We start from the raw sequence: 25,110 nt of genomic DNA on the forward strand, positions 1-25,110 counted from the left end.
TTTTATATACCGCCCTACCACATAGTTCTAGGCGGTTCACATACAAACAGTGAATAAAAATATTCAAGTATACAAACAGTGAATAAAAATACAAAATCTTTTTTTTTTTTTTTTTTTAAATTCTTTATTCCTTTTTAATCATTCAACAAGTGTACAAGAAAAAATCATACATAGTCTCGGAAACAACACTTGATAAATCCATCAAAACAATAACAATTGTATATATGTGTATGTGTATATATATATATATATATATATATATATATATATATATATACCCATAACCCACCCTCCCAACACTATTTTTCTTAATTCATTTTACCCTCTCATAAAGTGTACAAGAATTATAAGAAATAACACTTAGTTAAACACTTGAAAAACTTATCATTATCCTCTATTAACTTAAAAGAAATCCTTACCCTACCCTCCCTCCATCCCTATTATTAATTTTAAATACAAAATCTAGGCGTGGCTTAGCGCGAGCACGGATGGAGGTGTGATCCTGAAGCTCCTCACCATTCAGGCAATGAAATAAAGAAAAATTTATTTTTCCTTCAAAATAATAGTATATAAATTTATATACGGAAAGCTGAATAAAAGATACAAAACAAAATCCTAAATTGCGATATTTGAAGAAGGGTATGTGCAGACAGGAGACGGAAAAACGGAAAGCCGTTTGAGCTGACGGTTACATAGAATTGAATACAGCGCTGAAGTATGTGCTTATATTCTGATCAAATATAACAAAGAAGCTGAGGGGAATTGAGAAAGTAGTCTGTGATTTCGGATGCTTGGAGAGGCTTGAAAGCAGCGCTGAGACGGAGAGACGAACGTAAACTAAAAAAAAAAAAAAGCTGAAGGGAATCGGTAAGCAGAGAGCTGTCAATGTCGGCGATTTCAATAGACTATGAGATATATGTTAGATTGAGGAAAAGTAAAGAATGAATATGTTCTAACAAAATATAACTAAAGAAAAAAAAAAAGCCGAATTACTATATTTAAAGCGAGATTTGTGCGGATGAGAGTCGGGAAGACATAGAACCGTTTGTGCTGGCGGTTTATTGAAGTTTGAATGCAGCGCTGAAACCGCGTGGTATACGTGATTGAACAGTTTGGCGAAATAGAGGAGAAAAGTTTATAGTCTGAACAAATATATACTGAAACATAAAAAGGAAGCTGTTTAAAGTCAGGAAAGTTGAGAACTGTCTGTATTTCAACTGATTCGAAAGACTTTGCAGCAGTACTGATACTGTTGAATGTGAAAGACCAGAATGTGATCTGATCAAATATAGCCAAAAAAAAAAAAATATAACCTGAATTGAGGCAGTTGAAGTGAGATAAGTGCAGACAAGAAACGGGAAGGCAGAAAACCATTTGTGATTTTGGCGGTTTCATAGAAATTGAGTGAAGCGTTGAAACCAGCGAAGTACAAGTGAAAGATCAGTATTGATTGGAAAAAATATAAAAAGGAATTTGTGTTCTGACCAGTTATATTGAAAAAAAAAAATTATTCTTTGATAAAAAAGGGGATTAAAAAAACTGAGAGAGAGGAGGACTTACATTTCTCTTAGAAATTGGGTGCTGAAGCACTGAAGACAAATAAATGTCAGCTTACTAATAAAAAACAAATACTGAACTGAACTGAATATCAATTTCCTCTGGCAAAGCTGCGATTGGGCTTGTGAGAGAGGAGACAGAAAAAAAAAGGTTCAACGGAACTTTAAAAAACTGAAACAGCAAGATATTGAGGAATTTGAGAGACGCTGATAAAAAACAGAAGAAAATTGCTTAAAGCTGGTCAAAATAGAAAAAATAACTCTAATAAAGGGTTGCTCTCCTTAATCAGAGCTGCGATTGGGCTTGTAAGAGGAGAGAAAAAAAAAAAAGAGTTCCCCTACATCATTGAAAAAGTGAAAATGAGAAAAGAATTTTCAAACTAACATAGGTAAAGGAAAAAGAAAAGAACTTAAAAAGAAAAATTTCTAATTCAAAGATATAACAAAATCTTGGAAGAAAAGAGATTAAAAACCTAAGAATACCAAATCTAAAAGATTTAAATACAAGAAATAATAATAAACAAGGAAAAGAGAACAATAAAATGGCAAGTACTAGACAAAACAAAAATGAGACAGGTACATCTGCAAAAAGACAGAAACAAGAACAAATAACACCAAGTAAAATACCACTTCCTATCGAAGAATCAGACACATTAAGCAAAGCTGAAGTCATGGAAGAATTAAAACAAATCAAACAAATGCTGAAAGAAACTATTACTAATATGTCTGAAATGAAAGAAGAAATTTTAAATATACATAGACAAATGGAAGTCAACAACAAAAGAACAACTGAATTAGAATCAAAAATGGAAATTATAGAATGTGAATCAAAAAGATGTAAAAACGACAACTTGGAATTAAACAAATTAAAAGATCAACTGGAGGATTACGAGAATAGAGGAAGAAGAAAGAACATCAAACTCTTTGGAATACAAGAAAATCTAGAGGGAAAAAATACTATCCTTTTCCTTGAAAATTTAATTCCAAAAATTCTACAATTAGACTTGAAACAAACAATTGAAATTGAAAGGGCACATAGAATCCCAATAAAAAATTCAGAAAATAAAAACAGACCAAGACCAATCATTTTCAAAATGTTGAGATACCAACAAGCACTAGAGATACTAAATGCTGCAAAAAAAGATAAAAACTTAAACTATAAAGGATCAAGATTATGGTTTTTACCAGATTTCGCCAAAAACACAGCAACTAAAAGGAAAAGACTACTAGATATGAGACCTCTACTCAAAGAAAAAGGATTTAAATATGGTCTATACTATCCAGCGAAAATGAGAGTGTCATCTGGAGACAAGTCGTTATATTTTGAGGATCCCGAAAAACTAAAAGAGTTTCTTTCTAAACCAGAACCTATGATATATTAAAAAAATATATTAAAAAGGTTTTGAAGACTCTATGAAAAATTAGGAAATACAACATATCGAAATATTGAAGAAATGGAGGAAAACAATACAAAGAAAAGACAATAATAATTATATGAAAGAAAGAACAGAATATATGAAAATTATTAAATAATACACTGCATATAAGTTTAAAATAATTATATGTTGAAATCATAATACTAAGGAAATACAAATTAACATATTGTTAAATGGAAAATGATACATTAATAAAATGTTATGAAAAATGATTAAATAAATATAAAAGATCAATATAGATAGATAGAAGGGAAATTTGTTTAAACAATTGTATATTGATTGCCTGGAATGGGGAGAATGTTAGGATTATATTTCCAATGTGTATCCATAAGCAGCCAATGTATTGGGTGGGAAAGGGAGGGATAAGAAGAAAATTTATTAGAATAATTAAGGGAGATACATTAGGGTTTAATATGTGTGTCATAAAGAAAATTTTTTGGTTATTAAATATGAAAGAGGAGAGGAAGAATAAGAAAATGAAAAGTATTAAAATATATAATGTCTTTTAAAATATATTCTATTAATGTCAATGGCCTGAATCATGTAATTAAAAGGGAAAAAATATTAACATATTTAAAAAAACAAAATGCAGATATTTATTGTCTGCAAGAGACCCATCTTAATATGAAGGAATCACAAAAATTATCAGGTGGATGGATAAAAGAATGTTTTTTTGCTCCAGCAGTGGGTAAAAAAGCAGGGGTTGCAATCCTTATAAATAAAAAATGTATGGCCAATATAAAGATAAAAAATTCAGATCCACATGGAAGATGGATACATATCGATATAGGTATGGGAAATGATACCCTGACGTTATTTAATATATATGCCCCTAATTCGAATCAATCAGAATTTTTCAAAAAGCTACAAAATATGTTATTACCACTGGCTGCCTCTAATTTAGTGGTGGCTGGAGATTTTAATGCTGTAATGGATCCAATATTAGATAAAAAACCAGGTAAAAATATTAAATCTTTAGGTCTAGATAATTTAGTTCGATCATGTGATTTGAAAGATATATGGCGTATTCTTCATTTTAATGATCAGGAATATTCATTTTGTTCACAGGTTCATAAATCATTTTCAAGAATAGATTATATTTTTGTTTCAACAAATAAAGTGCAACAAGTGAGTAAAGCCTCCATTGATCCTATTATCATTTCGGATCATGCAGGAATATGGATAGAATTACAATTAGATCAATTAGAAAATAATAGACCTCTTTGGAGATTTGATAATGCATTGCTTGTAGATGACAAATTTTTGGAAAATTTTAAAACACAAATTAATGAATTTTTTCAAATAAATTTAGTGGAAGATACATCTATAGAAAATGTATGGGATGCATTTAAAGCAACTATGAGGGGTAATATCATATCATATTCAGCTTTTATTAGGAAACAAATTAAAAAACAACATATAGAATTAGAAAAAGAAATAAAAATATTAGAAGCTAAATTGATAAGCAAATGGGAATATGAAGTTTTGCAAGCTCTTTTGAAAGTAAAAGGTAAATATAATGAATTAACTTCAAAAATGATAAGAAAAGATTTGTTTTCCAAACAAGCGATGTATTATGGAAATTCTAATAAGGCGGGAAAATTATTAGCAAATTATCTTAAGGCAAAAAAAAGGAGAACAATTATTAATGGAATTAAAGATGATAATGGTATAATAACAAATCAAACAAATATAATATTAAAACAATTTTTAAATTTTTATAAGGATCTATATTCTTCCGAACCTTATTTGGAGAAACAAAAAGATGGAAAAAAATTTTTAGATCTAATAAATGGACCTAAGATTCCTGATCATATAAAACGAAGTTTAGAAGAACCTATATCATTAAAAGAATTAGAAACAGCATTGAGATCTCTTAGAGTTGGATCCGCTCCAGGTGGTGATGGTTACACAGTAGAATTTTATAAAACATTTCAAAATATCCTCTCCCCACATTTATTAAAATTATATCAGACACAACTTATTAAAGGTAATATAAAAGGTACTATGGCTGAATCAATAATAATTGTTTTGCCTAAGCCAAATAAAGATCCTACTTTGGTTTCAAACTACAGGCCTATATCTTTGATAAACGTTGATAATAAACTTTTGGCGAAAATTTTGGCTTTGAGATTAGCCAAAGCTCTCCCACATATTATAGATATGCATCAAACGGGTTTCGTTGCTAAAAGACATTCCTCCAATAACTCTAGACTATTATTTCACATGCTAAACTTGTCAAAAAAAATGGATGAACCGGCATTTACAGTTTCATTAGATGCTGAGAAAGCATTTGATAGGGTAGAATGGAATTTTATGTATCAGGCTTTAGAATGGTTTGGTATAGGTTCTGGATTCATACAAATGGTAAAAACATTGTATAGCTTCCCGATTGCAAGATTAAATATTAATAATAAGATATCTGATGGTTTTCAATTGCAGAGGGGAGTTAGACAAGGTTGTCCTTTATCTCCTTTGTTATTTGATGTTGTATTAGAACCCTTATTGTTAGCAATACAGCAAACGAGGGAGATACAAGGAATTCCATATTCAGATATGGAATATAAAATTTCGGCTTATGCTGATGATATTTTGCTTTATTTGAGAAATCCAGAGTCTACCTTATCTTCTTTATTGGAATTAATTGATAAGTTTGGCAAATTTTCAGGTTATAAAATTAATTGGAATAAATCTGAAATTATACCCTTGAATGTTTACTGTGTAAAAGGATTATTTGATACTTTTCCATTCATATGGAAAGAAGAAGGATTTAAATATCTAGGCATTCAAGTTAAAAAAACAATTGAAGATACTGTAAAAGAAAATGAAAAATATGTATTAAAAAAAGTTACGGAGTTATGTGAGCAATGGAACCCATTACATATATCTTGGTGGGGCAGAGTTCAAACTATTAAAATGATGATCTTGCCTGTGGTTTGCTACCAAATGAGTATGATACCTATTTATTTTCAGGGGTCCTTTTATAAGAATCTTAATAGAATTTTAACAAAATTTCTTTGGCTTGGTAAAACATCTAGAATAGCTTTAGTAACCTTACAAAAATCAATTAAGGAGGGAGGGGTAAATTTTCCAAATTTCTATAGGTACCATCAAGCCTATATTCTACGTCAGGGTATGTATTGGATCCTCCCAGAACTTATAGATAATGCACCAGATTGGTTATATTTAGAATGGCGCCTTATGTTTCCCCTAAATTTAGTACATTTACCAAGTATTAATATACCTAAAAGATACAGAGAAAATAAAATAATAATGGATACTTGGAAAACATTGAGATTTATTGATAAATTAACACCCATCCCAATATATAAATCAACTAATCAATCCATATGGATAAACTCCAAGATCAAAATTGGCGGAGCTCAAATCCTGTGGAAGAACTGGATTATTGCAGGAATTAGATCTCTAGATGATATTATTTCAGAAGGTAAACTGCTGGATTTTTCACAATTGCAACATAGATTTGGTCTTAATAAAACACAAAGTTTTAAATGGTTGCAATTGAAGCAGGCCATTCAGGTTGGGTTCCCTGAATGGAAATCATTAAACAATCAATATAGTTTAAAGTTCTTATGCTTTAAAGCAGACTTCCTAGGACATCAAGCCGCATTGTGGTATAAATTAATATCTGGATATTTGAATAAAAAACCAAAAAACGGTCTAAGAGACATTTGGAGCATTGAGATTGGACATCAAATTAATGCATCTCAATGGCCACTAATTTGGTCTTGGAGAATGGGATGTACAGTGTCAGCGTCTATGAGACAAACATGGTTCTTTTTATTACATAGAGCTTTTTGGACCCCTACTCGTTTACAAAAACTAGACAGTTCTAAGTCTAATAGATGCTGGCACTGTAATCTAGAACCAGGGACATTATATCATTTATTATATCATTGTCCTTATATTAAAATATTTTGGAATTCAATTTGGCCACAAATTAATAAATTAATGGAAAATCATATTGCAATATCATATGATACAATTTTATTTGGAACAATGATGAGAAAAAAAAGTCAAATTTCACCAGAAAATAATAAACTTTTATTAATTATGACAGGGGTTGCCATTCAACATATAACTAACAATTGGAAAAATTATAACAACCTAAATTATACATTTTGGTGGAATACAATATGCCATGTTTTTAAAATGGAAAGAACAATATCAATACAAAAGGGGACATATAATAAATTTATAAAAATATGGGGGCCATTGACAAAATACTGTAATGATTAAATAATAGAATACTTTTTCTTCCTTTCTTCTTTTAGAGATCTTCTTATGACACACATATAGGGGGGGTAAGGAAAACAATTTAAATATAATATATTATAATATATGATACAAAATGTAACAAATGATTAAGGGATAATAGAAGGGTGGGGGGAGGGAAAATGAATAAAATTTATACAGAATATATTGCAGTAGATATAAATATGATATTGAATAATTATCAATTGTATTCAAACATGTTATATACTTTTATAGAATTTGAAAAAATTATATTAAAGTGATGAAGGGGTGGGGGGAGGGTGAAGGGGAAAATCAAATTCAGACATACATTGTGATAGATATAAAAGTGATACCATGCATGTATCAAATATATTTTATTATTATGTACACTTTTTATGAAATTTGAAAATAAAAATATAATGGAAAAAAAAAAATTTTAAATACAAAATCTAAGAAAACTAAGATTATACAATAATTAAATAAAATGCATTCGCGAAAATAGAAAGAGTTCAACTGTAAAATCAATGTGCAAATTTCCCATCAATATTCTAAAACATTTGTTTACAAACTTTTTAAATAAATCAGTTTTCAATAATTTCCTAAAAGACATGTATGAATAGGCCTGAGAAATAATAGAACTTAACCATGAATCCATTTTACCTTCCTGAAAACCAAGCAATTTATCAAAGAATCTCTTGTAACGACAAGGTTTAATGATTGGGAACACAAATAAGTATTGCCCTCGAGTTATTCTTTTAGGTTTATATCTTTCAAAACATAAAGACAGATAATTAGGAGCCATACCAAACAGTACTTTAAAACTGCTACATCCAAACTTAAACTCTAGCCTCAAAACTCTAGCCTCAAAAGGCAGCCAATGCAACTGTTTGTAGGATGGAGTAATATGGTCATGTTTTTTCAGCCCAAAAATTAAACGGATTGCTGTATTTTGTATAAGTCTCAGTCATTTTTGAAGCTTTTTTTGAGATCCCATGTATATTATATTACAGTAATCTAGAATTGACAAGATGGATGATTGTACCAATCTAAATGATGCCTTATCAAAGAATTTTTTATTGTCTGAAGCTTCCACAAAATTGTATAGCATTTCTTAACTAGCGAGTTTGTGTAATCTTCCAATGTTAAATGACGATCCAATATGACACCCACTATGCTTAATTGGGTTGTAAAGATACATTATCCCAGGAGAAGCAGGTAGCTTATTCTTTTTTTTTTTTTTTATATTTATTCATTTTTATAACTTGCAACAAGCTTATTCTCACATGTAGGTGATGTCATCCATGGAGCCCCGGTTTGGACAGGTATAAAAGTGCATCGCCACTTTAAGAACTTGAGAAAGTTTGCAAACTGCCTGCACCGCGCTTGCGCGAGTTCCTTCCTGCCCGATGTAGGCTCATGGCTCTTCAGTTTTTAGTTTTCTGCAGAGCTAAGAAGTTGTGTCTCTGAACCTTGTTCAGTTTTTGCCATTTTGCCTTCCTGCTCATGTGTTTTTCTTTTAAATATTTCTTCTTCATTAATTAAAAAATAAATAAAAAAGAATTATTTTATTTTATTTTTTTTTATAATTCCTTATTCCTTTTTAATCATTCAACAAGTGTACAAGAAAAATCATACATAGGCTCAAAAACAACACTTGATACATCCATCAAGATAATAACAATTGTATATATATAAAAAACCCATAACCCACCCTCCCTCCCAACACTATTCTTCTTAATTCATTTTACCCTCTCTCCAATTGTACAATCCTTCCCCCCACCCCTCCTTAAATAATTTATCTTCAAAAGAAAAAATGGTGTTTATTCATTACAAAACAATGTTAATGGCAGGGTTCCCTGAATGGAAAAGTCTTAATTCTCAATATAATATGGAATTTTTATGCTTCCAGGCAAACTTTCTGGGTCACCAGGCCGCGCAGTGGTATAAAGTGATTAGTGAATTGGTTAATAAAAAACCTAAAAATGGTCTTAGGGATATTTGGAGCATTGAGATTAAGCATCAGATTTCAGCATCTCAATGGCCACAAATTTGGTCTTGGAGAATAAGATGTACATTGTCAGCATCTATGAGGCAAACTTGGTTTTTTCTTTTGCATAGAGCATTTTGAATGATTTTTTTTTTAATTTGTTTTTATAACTTACATCAAGCGTAACAGGGAATAACATTTAAATTGTAAAACGTCACTTGATTTGCTATAAATATCATCTGGAAATCATGAAATTTAACCACCCTTTCCATCCCTAATACATCAAAAATATTCATATATAAAAATAGAATTAAAAAGAGAAGAATCTTTTTTCTTTTCTCTTTTCCTTGCAGCTTTGTACCATCGAGAGCTTTGTTTTTCTCTCAGCCATTGAGTTTGACTTGGCTAATGCAGTATTTCCATCCGTGTTTAGGCTGTTAATAGGCTTCAAAAAGTGCTGCAGATGCCAAAGGCCAATTTCTATCACCGACCCACACAGTTGGTGCTTGCAGTGCCTTGGGCTTGAACACTGGGTAGAATCCTGCGCTTGGTGTTCTACCCTGCAGAAACTTTCCATCAAGAGCCGCAAACTTCAACAGAACTTGATGGTAAACCTCTAACTGCTCATCCTCTTGTGTCCAGATTCATGAAAGACTTTTCAATCTCAAATCACCTCTCAAACCACCTCCAGTAGTTTGGGATCTCAATGTTCTCTCTAGACTTATGAAGCCTCCTTTTGAACCAATGTCTTCAGCTCATCTAAAATACCTCACTTGGAAAGTGGTTTTTCTCATCTCCCTTACCGCTGCTCGAAGAGTAAGTGAGCTTCAAGCAATGGTTGTGGATTCATCATTCACAGTGTTTCATCATGACAAAGTTGTGCTTCGCAACCATCCAAAATTCCTTCCAAAAGTAGTCACTGAATTTCATCTCAATCTATCTATCGTACTTCCAGTGTTCTTTCCTAAGTCTCATTCTCATCTTGGAGAAACGGCTCGACTGCAGACGAACCTTGACTTGCTACTTACAGAGAACTCAGCCACATAGAGCATCTCCTCAATTTTTTGTCTCCTTTGATTCTAACAAGTTGGGATGTCCTGATCCAAGAAAACTATATCTACATGGCTAGCGGCTTGAATCGCTTTCGGTTATGCTCTGGCTGGGCTGCAACTGGGGAGTTGCGTCAGAGCTCACAAAGTCTGAGCTATGGCAGCTTCAGTTGCTTTCCTCCGCTCAACTCCTATTGATGAAATCTGTAAAGCTGCTACTTGGTCCTCATTTCATACATTTACATCTCACTACTGTTTGGAATCTTATTCCAGATGGGATGGTCATTTCGGCCAAACAGTATTACAAAATTTATTTTCTTAATGGCCAAAACTCCCTCCATCCCATTCTAGTAAGCTAGGGAGTCCCACATGTGAGAATATGCTGCCTGCTTGTCTTGGGATAAAGCACAGTTACTTTTAGCTTGCTTACGGAACTGAGGAGCCACAAGCCTACGTTGGGCAGGAAGGCACTCGCGCTTGTCCGGTCCGGGCAGTTTGTGAACTTTCTCAAGTTCTTAAAGTGGAAATCAATTTGGTCTCAAATTAATTGTTTATTAGAAAACCATGTAGCGCTATCATATGATACAATTCTATTTGGAACGTCCATGAGAATAAAAAGTCAAATTTCATCTAGCAATAATAAACTTCTATTAATGACAGGAGTTGCCATTCAACATATCACCAGAAATTGGAAAAATTACACCAGACTTAATTACACCTTCTGGTGGAATTCGTTATGCAATATATACAAAATGGAAAGAATTGCCATACAAAAGGGAATTATAATAATTTTAAAAAGATTTGGGGGCCATTGATAACATTGTAATGATTAGACACCTTTTTACACTAAAAGTATAAATATAATAATGGGAAAGGAGGGATATAGTGCTATATTATTGGTTTAATCAATATTTTAAATATATTACATGTATGATATGTTTGATTTACAATATTTGTGGAAAGGGAGGGTGGGGGAGGGGCTTAATTTATGTATTGAAGATGATAATAGGAAAGAATTTAAAGTGATATATATGATTCAATTGATATAATATTGTTCGCTTGTTGTAAGATGAAAAAATGAATAAAGAATTGGAAAAAAAAAAGTTCTTAAAATTGCAATGCACTTTTAAACCTGTCTGTACCAGGGCTCCATGGATGACGTCACCCACATGAGAGAATATCTGCCTGCTGTCCCTGGTTTGTCCATTTTAATCTGTGTCCACAAATTCTTATTTGCTTTGGTTTCTTTGTCTCCTTTAGTTTTTTTAATATGGGGCAGAACAGGAGAGCAAACCACCAACTGTTGCAACAAGAAAAATTACAGAGCTCAGTGAAGGAGGGGAGTTTGTTTTCTGCACAGAAACCTCCATACTGACTTAAGGGAGCCTTTTTCTGGGAACTGTCCAGATAACACTGCCCATTTATGTGGCTGTATTCTACCATCTTTCAACAGAGAATCAATTATTTGTTATAATCATCATGAGAGAGGAGGGTTTTTAACACTAGTTATAGAAGAACCCTGTTAACTCCTAGCAGAGATCACAGTGTACCATTGTTGGGGCAGGGTGGGAAAAGTGGTTTGCAGGTCCCTTAGTCTCTGCCGCTCTCAACAAGGGCACTGTGTGTGTTATAAATTACTAGCAGGATGCCATTTTCTATTTCTAGTGTTGCAGAAGTAAGTCCTCTTTATTTCTTTGGTTCTTGGTAATAGCCACATCCTCATGGACTGAACCATGGCTGGCAGTGGCTGGCTCAGATGTTAAACATGGAACCACTGGTTGATGTGACAGCTACTCTGCTATTTGATTTCCTGGAGGTAAGGATGACAGCAATTTTTGAGAGATGATAGAAAAAAAGACGCAGCAACACTTTTATACAAGATCCACACAAGTGATGAGAGAACAGAATATTGATTCCTAGGCAACCTGTCAGCTGCATTTAAATAGCTAAGCTGACACATTTAGGCTGGAATCCTTCAGAGATTGAATTAAGATTTCTTAAAAACCCAAATTTGTCTCAGCATCAACATATCCTGTAAAAACAAAAGAGATTGTGTTTAATGTACCTAAATTCTTGTATCTCATCAGAACTTAAGAGTTCCATGCTGAATTAGACCAAAGGTTCTAGACCAGTGGTCTCAAACTCAAACCTTTTGCAGGGCCACATTTTGGATTTGTAGGTACTTGGAGGGCCGCAGAAAAAAATAGTTAATGTCTTATTAAAGAAATGACAATTTTGCATGAGGTAAAACTCTTTATAGTTTATAAATCTTTCCTTTAACTGTTAAAGGAGAAATTTATAAACGATAAAGAGTTTTACCTCATGGGCCCTCCAAGTACCCTATTTTTTCTGCCGCCCTCACAGTTAAAGTTTAACATATTTCCTTTCTCAGAACTGACACATTTCAATCAGTATATTGAAAATAAAATCATTTTCCCTACCTTTGTAGTCTGGTGACTTTATTTTTCTGTGCTTTTAACTGTTTCCAGGGCCTTCTTGTCCACTGACTGTTTTTCTCTCTGTCTTCACTTTCTGCCTTGCATCCATCTTTCAAAATAGAACAAAACACAAAAAAAACCCTTTCATCAATACTGGGCAAGTTTTTCAAATAATATCTTCATATAACATTTAAAGGCTTTTAAATATTTAAATGTGCTCATAAGCTCTTCAGCAAGGTGCCACAGCAGTACAATGTCGCTGGAAAGGTGCTTGAATTTTAAACATAACACATTGCATGGAGCAATGATTCTTGCTTCTACTGGAGTGGCAAATGTTATGGCTCTACAAAAGTTGTTTAACAGTAGCCCACTTATCTGAAAAAGTCAGTTCACAACTCCAATACAATCTGTGTTTCGCTATGCTACATCAGGAAACCGGAAGGATAAGCTTTTTATATTGATTTTATTTGCAATGTGCAGTAGTGCTGCCCAATTTCCAATTTGAATCGATTCACCGATTCACTTTGGGTGAATCGATTAGAATCGATGTGTATTTTTAAAAAATCGGCCTCTCCGATTCGGGGCACAACCTCCCCTTGCCCAGCTGTTATCGTGCTCACGAATCCTGCCACTCAAAACATTTTTTTTTTTTTAAACCCTCTCACTGGCTTGTGGATTCGGCCTGACTCGGCACAGCCTGAAGTTGTGTTTGACTTTGGTAAAGACAGTACAAAAGAAAAAAATCAGGTGCTTTTTCAAACCCTCCCTGTAACACTAGCCTGTATTAGCAGCTGCACCGCTCTCTCCTGTAGTTTTAGCAAGTCAATTCGCTTCTGCAGCCTCAGAGCCTCTGCTAGGCCGGCCTGCCTCTGAGGAAGAAGGAAGTTGCATCATCAGAGGCGGGACGGCCTAGCAGAGGCTCTGAGGCTGCAAAAACAAATTGACTCGCTAAAGCTACGGAAGGAGAGAGCGGTGCAGCTACTAATACAGGCTAGTGTTACGGGGAGGGTTTGAAAAAGCGCCTGTTTTTTTTTTTTTTTTTTCTTTTCTTTTCTTTTTACTTTCTTTACCAGAGTCAAACACAACTTCAGGCTGTGCCGAGACAGGCTGGGGAATCCACAAGCCGGTGAGAGCCTGTTAATCGGGAGGTGGGGATGGTGGTGCCGATGGACCTGGGAGACAAGAGGTAGGGGGGCTGATAGGAGGCGAGGAGAGGAGGGAGTGATGCTGCTAGACCTGGGAGGTGAGTGGGTAAGGTACTGCTTCTAGTTAGAGAGGAGGGAAAGAGAAGGGAGAGGAGCCCTGCTAGTCGGAGAGGAGAGGTGCTGCTTTCCCTGGGGGTGGAAAGGAGAGGTGCTGCAGCTAGTTGGTGGAGAAAATGAAAGTAGAGGGGAGGGAGAGGTACTGTTGGAGTTGAGTGGAGGAGGGAGATGAGAGGGAGAGGTGCTGCTGGATTGGGAACAGAGGAGAGTGCTGTTGGACTTAAAATGGAAGAGGGAAAGCTGCTGCAGAACTGAGGGGAGAGCAGTGGAGGAGGAGAGTGGATGGGGGAAGGGGGGGGAGCAGTGGAGAAGGAGAGTGAGAGGGGAAGGGGGCCGTGAGTTTGAGACCGCTGTTCTAGACCGAAATTCATCAAGCCCTGCATCCTATATCCAGTAGTGGCCAGTCCAGGTCTCTAGAAAATACCAGATAGATCTTAGACTGTTTGCTTACTATTTTAATATGTTATATACCACCTTGGGTCCTCCTTCTGAAATGTAGAAAATAATAGTTTCCTCATCCTTTCAGGCCAGATGTGTGGATTTATGCTTTCCTGCTAGTAGATGGAGACTAAGAACTACTGGTAACTTTTGTCCCTCAAGACTAGTCCAGCTGTATAAGTATTTGTTTTTCTACCCACAGATGGAGACTGAGAACACTGGCTCAATGATATCACCATATAAATATCATCTGTAGCTTCCAGCCAGTCAGTATTTTTCAGTCTCCAGCAGAGATGTTATGTGAGCCGTCCTGTGCAGTCTGATTGTTGTCTGGGAAAATTGCATCTTAGCAAAAATAGGGTTAATCCTTAGCTTGGTCTTCAGTCTCCTCTAGTGCTAAAACAAAAAAGGCCATTCTAGAAAGGATAGGGTGTGAAACCTGATGGGACTGAGTTCCCTCCCCGTATCTGTGCAGGTTCTCTTATTGGAAGCTATGGGCTGTTTGTGCCGTGGACTTTGTCCCATACTGTTGAGAAGGGGCAATCCTGTTCCTTGTTTAGGCTAAACAAAAGTGCAAGTGGAGCTTACTCTTTCCTGCACCTCTTGCAGCCAAGGGAAGTGTGACACGCTTTCAAGCCTTGAAGGGGGGGGTAGGTTTGCACATTGTCCAGTATGGGCCACAGAGAACTTTTATTGAATTCCACTCACACTATGCAAACTGTAGAATGCCACGTGTGTGTATTAAAACACACCTTGTTGGCTTCTTCCATAGCTAAAATCCTTAAATGACATTGGCACGTCCTAGAATTTCATTCAATTTTTAAAAAACCAGGTCACTGTATTGCATACTCTAGAGCAGTGGTTCCCAACCCTGTCCTGGAGGACCACCAGGCCAATCTGGTTTTCAGGCTAGCCCTAATGAATATGCATGAGAGAGATTTGCATATAATGGAAGTGACAGGCATGCAAATCTGCTCCATGCATATTCATTAGGACTAGCCTGAAAACCCGATTGGCTTGGTGGTCCTCCAGGACAGGGTTGGGAACCACTGCTCTAGAGTGCGCAGTATAAGAGACCTTGTGGTTCAATCAATGACCTTGACAAGTGCAGAACAAGAGAGACACTATTAACTCTGTGTACAGTGTAGAGTGTGTTCTACTTCATTGGATATCGACCAATGGACTCGCCCACATACTCACAAAACATACTTATTGATATCTTCAACCACTTGTGAGTCCACATTTGTGGTATATGTTATAATATGTCCTTGTGATAGTATTTATGTGGGTAAAACCAGCAGGCTCATGAAAATCTGGCAGAGTGAATACTGTAGCAGACTAAACAGTCAAAATTACAACAGCTGCTCTAGTCGAACATTTTATAAGTAAAAATCATACATTTGAACAAATTATCTGGTTTATCATTGAGAATATAAAAGAATCAACTATTGGAGGAGATAGATAGCAGAATCTTACCACATAGAAATAATATTGGATTTACAGTTTACAAGCAGTTGAACTATGGGGACTTAATGAGTTTGTATAATTAATCACAAACAAATTTGCTGTTTTAAACTCCTTTGGTCCCACTTATAGGAGGAAGCAGATAATGTCTATTTATACAGGAACAACAATGGATTTACAGTTTGCAATCAGCCGGACCATGAGGAATTAATTAGTCTAATAGCTCAATGAATGTAATAAGTTAACACTTCTTGATTTTAAATGGTTACAAAACCAAAATTTATTGGAATATTCTTTCACCTTTGAGGTTACAGTTTCATCAACTCATAGTGTCATATGTTATCTGTTGATTATATATACTCTATGTGCACCCACCTGTTACCCGCAAACATCAATGCAATAATCGAGCTCAGACCAGACTTTCCAAACCATATCTGGCATGATCGCTTTTATAGCTTCAGTGATGTATTCTATGGATCATCCATAGTTGCAGGTAGTGGAGGTATGTATACACTGTCTTTCATGTACCCCCAAAGGAAAAAGTCACAAACAGTAATGTCCGGTGATCTCAGGGGCCACTTGAGGAACACCTGGTCATTGCGTTACTTTGCATTGATTGAAGTTTGTAACTTCTGCACCAATTGCAGCTTATAAGGATGAAAGTGCAAGAGATTGTGTAAGATCTTGCTAACTTCTTTTTAGGACTTGTATTTGCTGTCATCTTATTTATAAACATATTCCAATAAATTCCATTTAAAATCAAGGAGTGTTTTTGTGGGCACCCTGTATAATTCAATACATGCAATATAACTCAATAAGATCTCTGCTGGTTTACCAAGGATTGGTCAAGACAATGGACATTTTCTTAGAGATTCCCAAGATAATAATGTGGATGTAAGAACATGAGAGCCTGTTCTCTTCTGGTTTTCTTTTTTCTTTTTCATTTCCTTTTTTTCATTTTTCTTTTTCGTTTCCTTTTTTTCTTTTTTGTGCTTACCGAATTCCAGTAAAGTGACCTATCCTCTGGCATCTTCTTAAAACAGGTCTCCCCTGTGAAATGCTATCAGCTCTAACAAAACAAAGTTTTCATGGAAAGTTTAGATGCAATTAAGGCTTGGAGCATAAAGACAATCAGATGCATTGAAATCCCTGAAGAAGAATCTGAAACTGGGGATATGGGAGAAGAAACGTTGGAGACCATCAGCTCTTAGCGCTGGTGGGAGCGTTGGCTATAAGTGCCAGTTTTGGATTGGGCCAGCACACATAGCTGGTTAATCCACCTACTTTAATACAAATTGAGTAGTACAGACAGTCCAGGGTAAAGGGAGGTGGAGCAGAAAAAATGCAAATGAGGCTCTCTAAACACACTCTGTGGTTGGAGATGCATAAACCCATTGGTTTAAGACTAGAAAGAAGGTTAATAAGGTAGGTACATAATCTTCCCTTCTGTTCTTCTTTCCCTTAGGTATGTGGGAATGCATTGATGAAACAGTATCAGACGCAGTTCTGGAAGCTGATCTTACTAATCAAAGAGGACTATTTCCCCAGGTATGAGAATTGAGCATGAGTTTGTAAATGGTATGCAAAACCAACAGGACATTATTGTTTTTTCTTTTCTCTATAGGATTGAAATGATTACCAGCTCTGGACAGATGGGCTCTGTGACTCGGCTCAAGCAGTTTTTGCAGGTGAAGTCTAAAACTCATCTTTGATGTTTGAGTAGTATGTTTTTAACATTTAATGTGTTCTGTAATAAAGAGTTCTACAGTTAATGTTTTTTTTAAAAAATTCCATCTACCAGATCAATCCGGAAGTAATTGGTTGTGCCCCTCATACAAAAGATGGAAGCAAAACAAAGATGTGCAAGTTCTATCCTTTATAAGTCATTGTTATCCTAGGACAAGCAGGCAGCTTATTTTCACATGTGGGTGATGTCATCCACGGAGCCCCGGTACAGACAGCTTTAAAAGTATATCGCCACTTTAAGTTTTTAGAAACTTTACGACTGCCCACACCGCGCATGCGCAAGTGCCTTCCCTCCCGACTGAGGCTCACGGTTCCTCAGTTCTTCATTTTCCACAGAGCAAAGAAGTCATTTTTGACTGAACTCTGTTAAGTTTGCTTTGCCTTCCTGCTTCACATCTTTTTTTCTTTAAATTTTTTTGTCTACTTTTATAGTATACCAATTTTGTCTTTCTTTTAAAAAAAAAAAAAAACCAAGAGTTCAACTCTTTTTCTTTTCTCGTCGCCTTCGAGGGGTTTTTTTCCTCAGGCAAAATTAAGTTTAATTTTGCTGAAGTCGTATTCTAGTTCATGTCGAAACCGTTAATGGGTTTTAAAAAGTGCTGTAGGTGTCAGAGGCCTGTTTCCCTCACCGACCCTCGTAGCTGGTGTCTAGGTCCTGAACACCAGGTGGAGACTTGCACCCGGTGTCCCATCCTACAGAAGGGCTCTATCAAAGCCCGTCAACTTCAGCAGGAGAAGTTGTTTGGCGTGACCATGGACATCGAAAATACCTTGCAACTATCGGCATCTAAGACTCCTGCATCAACATCAGTCTGAGCTATGGCAGCTTCAATTGCTTTCTTACATTCCACTCCCATTGAGATCTATAAAGCTGCTACTTGGTCTTCAGTTCATACATTCACATCCCATTACTGTCTGGAATCTTATTTCAGACGGGATGGTCACTTTGGCCAAGCAGTATTTCAAAATTTATTTTTCTTAATGGCCAACTCTTCCTCAATCACATTATAGTAAGCTAGGGAGTCCCACATGTGAAAATGTGCTGCCTGTTTGTTCTAAGATGAAGCACAGTTACTTACCGTAACAGGTATAATCCAGGGACAGCAGGCAGATATTCTCACAACCCACCCTCCACTCCTGGTGGGCTTCTTAGCTTGCTTACAGAACTCAGGAACCACGAGCCTATGTCAGGCGGGAAGCACTCGCGCATGCGTGGTGTGGCAGTCGCAAAGTTTCTAAAAACTTAGTGGCAATACACTTTTAAAACTGTCCGTACTGGTGCTCTGTGGATGACGTCACCCACATGTGAGAATATCTGCATGCTGTCCCTGGATAACACCTGTTATGGTAAGTAACTGTGCTTTCTGTTGCACAGGGCATACAAGTTCCCCCATGAGCTGTTGCAGAAGGAATCATACAATTTTTCTTCATCTCCGCCTCCTTCCTCAGTAGGCTGTACTGCCCTCTTCAGTTCTTTCCTTTTGAAAGCGAGCTAGAAGGTGTCTTTCTGATCTGCTCTGAGAAGTTTTTATTATTTTTGGGTCTCTTATCTGACTTTGGGGCTTGCGGTGCTCAAGAGGTCCCCAGTGGCCCTGGGAGAGGGCACAGACCTCTGACAAGCTGTCTCCAAATGTAAAGATCCTGTCTAGCCAGAGCTTTTTACACTAGCAGTTAAAAAGCTCAGGGATTTATCAGGCGCTTGAGCTTAGGCTGTTTAATTTGCGGTGGTCCAGGAGAGCATTGATGGGTGCCAGCTATGTTTTTCCACCCCCACCCCCATTGTGACTTACAGGTCCATGGGGGTCTGAGGGCTCTCTCTGGTGTTGACCTGACTGGCAGCCCAAAAATTGAAGGATTTACTTGATTGAGGCAAGGGTCTTCTCAATTAACTAGCTGCAGTGGTCGCTGAAGCAGACTTTAGCACTAGTACAAACAGTACAGTGAGTAAGGCCATTATAGCCTATGGGAAAATTGAGGGTTCGCCAGATGGCAGTTTTAGTGGTTTCTGGAGCTAGATATAGGGTCCCCCACCTCCAAAATCCCCTGAAAATTTTTTTTTAACTTGCTGTAGCTTTCATGGGACATTGTTTGGTGTCAAAACGTTGCCATGTCGACTATCTTGGATTTTCCAATTTGATTAAAAAGCCTCTTATCTGCCTAAAAACACCTTGATTTTACTTAAAATCAATTATTATGGAATCCTCAGACCTTTCTACCCCTGTATCATGTCAGGTTTGTGTAGGATGGTTGGCTGAGAAACGTCCGTGTGCACACATGAGGGGAAGGGCGAGGGCCTGAACTTAACACCCTGTGGTATCTCTAGGGCTGATGAATCGCAGGGGGCTTGTTTGTCAGGGCTTGTTTGTCTCAAGCAGAGGCTGCTTCTCAAGAGACAGTGGTGGCCCTTGTTCAAGGAGGAAGACCTTACAGTACCCCGCCTATTTAAGCCAACAGCATTGCTGGAAGTTATTACAGATTCCCTACGGGAAATGGATTTGGAAGCTCCGCAGACCTCAGCTACACCGTGTTCTGTTACAAGCAGCTCAGACTGCATTTTTCCCTCATGTGCTGACATTACGAGAGGTTGCTGAAAAGTTCTCAGCCCAGCCAACAAAGTTGGGGTACCCTCCATCGAGGGTAAAATCCACTTAAGTGATTATACACTTTTTTTTTGTTCCATCTGAAAAATAAGGAACAAAAAAGGTGGAAAATCACTGGACTAAGTGTATAGCCTTTGATGGAGTCTGTCATGGAGCATTGGGATACTCCAATGAAGGCTCTTTGTGGGTTGCTAGGACAATGTTAAAGCTGTATCCCATGGCTCCCAAATTTCAGCAACTTGTTTATTCAGCCTAAAGTGGATTCCTTGGTAGCACAGGTTATCAAGCGTACTTCCCTGCCTAGTGAGAGAGATGTCATAAGAACATAAGAAGGGCTATCTCCGGATCAGACCTTCGGTCCATCAAATCCGGTGATTCGCACACGTGGAGGCCCTGCCAGTGGCATGCCTGGCGTAATTTAGTCACCCATATCCCTCTATGACTCTCAGTGATTCTGTTCACGCTCAAATTGCCATGATGCAGCCATACAGCGAAATGTCAGCTAGCTTCACGTTAGCGGGAGCGGACCAGCAGGAATTTCATCATGAAAATGTTCTCTGCCTAAGCTAAGTTCTATACTTCACTTCTTTGAACATTTAGTTATAACAGTGTTGGTGAATTGCTAGGCAGGAGGGGGATAGGGGCCGATGAGGTTATTTCCCTGTCCAGTGCAGTGGTTGAGATAACTTACCAACAACGCTTGGGGATCTGAGGCCCCTCTGCATAGAGTATTCTTTACGGACTAAGATTGTCTGAGATAAGAATACTTCTCGCTGTTTCCATTTTTGAAGTCATTTAAAGTGTTACAGAGAGGTATTTTTGTGAGACTCTGATAATCTCCCTTTCCCTTCATGGAATCTTAACATTGTATTATAAGGTCTCAGTAAAGCTCATATGAGCCCTTATGAGAGGCTTCCTTTCTGGATCTTACAGTCAAGATGGCGTTTCTGGTGGCAATTACATTGGCGAGTTGAGTTTCAGAGTTACAAGCTCTGTACTGCAGGGAACCATTACTTATGGAAGCAAGGCTCTCCTCGTGCACGATTTTGTTCTTACTGAAAGTAGTCTTGGCCTTTCACTTCAATCAGGAAGTCTGTTTATCCTTTTTCTTAGACCCCATAGGGTGAAAAGAAGACAAAGCATTACATGTGCTGGATTTCAAGTGAGTGCATTTCCGGTACCTCAAAGTTACCAATGAGTTTTGCATATCAGATCACCTTTTTGTTATGACATGTAATAAAGGGTTGGATGGATTAAAATGGCCATTTCCTCCACATATGTAGGATGCAGTAAGTAACGGGGGCAGGAGCAGCTCCATGAGAAGGAGGTGGAGTTCAAAAGATAATTGACAGAAACTTGTGGGTTCACATAAAAATCCTATGGTTCAGGACCACTAGACACATCTACAAGAAATAAGATTATCAATGTAAATACTTCATAATCTTTCTTTGCAGCCTCACTTCAGTTTCATTTGGGATTAGTTTATCTTCACCTTTACTCTTCTCTGTCTTCCAGCCAGTGACATTTGCTTAATATCCAATATAAAACAATAAAGAGATAGTAGAGTTGTTATTCAGCATAATTAAAGTGGACAAAAGAGGACATCTGTCATTATTCAGAAGCACTGCCCAGATACGGTATCTGATCACTGCAGCACTGATCTGGGTCTGTTTATGGTTGAAAGCAGCATTTAATTGGTTAGTGGTGATATTCAGTCGACTAACTGGTTATGTAAGGACAGCAAAAGGATTGTCCTAACTTTATCTGCCAAGCTAACCAGGTACTAGTCTGAATATTGGTCGGTGCTTGGGAAACTTCCAATTGTGGTTGACCCAGATATTCAATGATCATGACCTGTTTTTGAATATCTAGGCTTAATTCAGCCCACAGCTGTCCATAGCTAAAAATGTCTGAATGCTGTGGGCTAAATATTGGGGATAGTGTTTCTATGTGCCCTTACAGTTTCTGTTAGGTAAGTAGTATTTTCCCCATAGGTTCTTAACATTTAGTATTTCTAGCCTTTTGTTATTTGATTTTATTAGCATTCTTAGCTGTTATTTAATAGATGATACTGATGATCCTTGTACTTTTTTAAATTATTATTTTAGCAATGTTTACAGCAAAAAGAGGTTCCTCTGCCTAAAGGAGCGCTGACATCTACATTCTGGAGAACGTGAATTAACTCCTGAGATTTGCTAACTGCTCCACCAGCTGATATCATCATTTTTCTTTTTTAGAATTGTAATTTATAAAATTCTGTAAATGTAGGCTCTAGTACAATGGTGGCGAACTCTGCTCCAAATGCTGCAATGGATCAGGATTTCAGGATCAACAATGCGTGTTAAGTATTAATATGATTACTGCAGTAATCGTATGCAGTTAAGGATCAGTATCTACCATCCCTGTTCCTTGGACATGGCAAGTGTGACAGACACTCTGATGGAGAAAGATTGTTCATGTGCCAGCAATCATGAAGTATTCTGCCTTTGAGTTCTTAACTCTGCAAGAGGGTTGAAGCATTAATAAGATGGATGTCTCTATTCTTAGATTGTTTTGTTTAATTAAAACTTTTTATACTTCCTTTATTGACGAGTGGGTCAAGGCCATTTACAATCCTATTTTAAAAATTAGGAAAGAACTTTGTACAATTAAGACAGCCATTCAACAAGATACACAAACTAGAAAGTATACCAGAATAAGCCAGGCAAATTAGTTGCCAAAAACTAAAGGAAAAAGTGGACCTTTAGGGAAAATTTAAACTTTTAAAAAAATCTTCCTTATGAAAAGAAAGACAGTGAATCCCAAAGAGGGGAGGTAAGAGAAAAAAAAAAAAAATGCAAAATTTGATTGTTTTCAAATGAGCTCATATATGTTTATCTCCTGGGTTTACCTCGTGAATGGTAATGGGATCTTGGGAATCTGTCTACTGGTTTCTTATATTATGCTGAGAAAAAAGAGCACTTTGGCTTCCTGCTGAAGCCAGCAACAGTTCTGTGACTCCTGATGGTTACTTTAGTAAATTTGTAATATACAGTGTTTGGAACTAAATGTACACCTTGAAAAATTGCTGGATTGGGGGGGGGGGGGGGTGGATAAGAACCTAAGAATATCCTTACTGGGTCAGACCAATGATCTATCTAGCCTGGTGGCCCCTTCAGTTTTTCTTTTAAAGTTGTTCTGTGTGTTAGTTTCAGTCCAGGAATTATTACTCCTTTTTCTCTTGCCAGTGCTTGCTTAGCATGCAGTAAATGTTATAAGATGATGAAGAACATGCATTCATAATCGAAGTAACTCCTCCGTTTTTAGTAAATAGTAAATGATGGCAGATAAAGATTTGTGTTGTCCAACAGTCACACTCATTCTCAGGCCAACAAACCAGTAATTATTCATTTTACTAAGTTTCAGTATAAAATGTTAGCCCCGCCCTCCGAGATAGGTAAGACCCGTACTCAGACGATTTGAACATGGTATAAAATAGTTACAATAGCTCTTGATCCTTTGTCTTAAATTGATCATGCTATTTTCATAGGCATTGGTTTCTCAACTTCTCTTCACATTTGCATATGTCAGTAGCATTTTGTTTGGCTCTTAGCGAAGATGCAAAGATTAGTGCTGTATAGCAGAGGCCACTGGAATGGAAAGGATAGGATACATCTTTCTTCCCTCTTTCAATCCAGTTATCTACTCAAAAGGGTTCAGAGAAGAGTGACTAAGATGGTTAAGGGGCTGGAGAGTTGCCATACAGTGAAAGATTAGAGAAACTGGGCCTTTTCTCCCTCGAACAAAGGAGATTGAGAGGGGACATGATTGAAACATTCAAGGTACTGAAGGGACTAGACAGTAGATAAGGACAGGTTGTTCACCCTCTCAAAGGTAGGGAGAACGAGAGGGCACTCTCTAAAATTGAAAGGGGATAGTTTCTGTACGAACGTAAGGAAGTTCTTCTTCACCCAGAGAGTGGTAGAAAACTGGAATGTTCTTCAGGAGTCTGTCATAGGGAAGAACACCCTCCAGGGATTCAAGACAAAGTTATACAAGTTCCTGCTGAACCAGCACGTACTCAGGTAGGGCTAGTCTCGGGACACTGGTCTTCGACCAGAGGGCAGCCACGTGAGCGGACTGCTGGGCACGATGGACCACTGGTCTGACCCAGCAGTGGCAATTCTTATGTTCTCTAGCTTTCTTACCTCCCACTTCCAGTTGAGTTACCTCCATCACCTCTTTCTCCTCCTATAATCTTTCTCCCATCCCCCTACAGCCCAGCCATCTCTACTTCTTGACTCAGTCCAGCTTTTGCCCTCTCTTCACTTTTGTACCTAGTCCAGCACTTTTACCCCTCTCCCTCCTTCTAGCTTTGCATGTAATTCTCTTTCCTTCCTCTACCACCCCCCAAGTCCCTCAAACATCCCTTTGCAGCTCCTGGTGTCTTCTCACTGGTGCAGTGGTAGGAAATACAGTGCTGTGGTATAGCAGCTCTTAACCACACTGTGCGACTCTGCCGGGTCCCACCCCCACTTCCTGTTGCCTTAAGAATGAGAACCGACAGACGCGAAGAGCCACTGCATTGTGACACTATAGTCTGGAGTAAAAAGCAAGGTTTGAGGGGAGGTACTGACACGGTAGCAGGTGGTGACAATAGAGGGAAGTGCAAGATCACGTGAAGGGTAAGGTTACCAGATGTCCGAGTGTCCAGATGGATTTAGAAAACCCGGCACTTAATCCGGGTTTTGGACGGCCCTAGTTCTGTCGGGGTCACATTTGGAGGGCCTCCAATCATGTGCGGATGTAACACAATGATATCACACATGTGCTCATTCGTGTGGCATCATTGTGTCACATCGTGCATGCTCGGAGGCCTTCCAGATGCAGCCCTGGGA

General features: G+C 37.2%; 1 protein-coding gene across 2 annotated transcripts in view; it reads left to right on the forward strand.

The window, feature by feature from the left end:
- The window catches only part of GLE1 (GLE1 RNA export mediator), a 94,103-nt gene extending 71,012 nt beyond the window's left edge, over positions 1-23,091 (forward strand). Inside the window, exons 13-16 of one of the 2 annotated variants that reach the window (XM_033961767.1) lie at positions 11,997-12,101; positions 17,353-17,435; positions 17,512-17,575; positions 22,342-23,091. In XM_033961767.1, the coding sequence (XP_033817658.1) occupies positions 11,997-12,101; positions 17,353-17,435; positions 17,512-17,575; positions 22,342-22,410 (321 nt within the window). In that variant the 3' untranslated portion in view covers positions 22,411-23,091. Of the gene's footprint in view, positions 1-11,950; positions 12,102-17,352; positions 17,436-17,511; positions 17,576-22,341 lie in introns of those variants that run through there. The other variant, XR_004540938.1, reaches the window with a different exon arrangement.
- The last annotated feature ends 2,019 nt before the right edge of the window (positions 23,092-25,110 follow it).

The sequence above is a fragment of the Geotrypetes seraphini genome, chromosome 10 (assembly GCF_902459505.1).
Source record: "Geotrypetes seraphini chromosome 10, aGeoSer1.1, whole genome shotgun sequence".
NCBI lineage: Eukaryota > Metazoa > Chordata > Amphibia > Gymnophiona > Dermophiidae > Geotrypetes > Geotrypetes seraphini.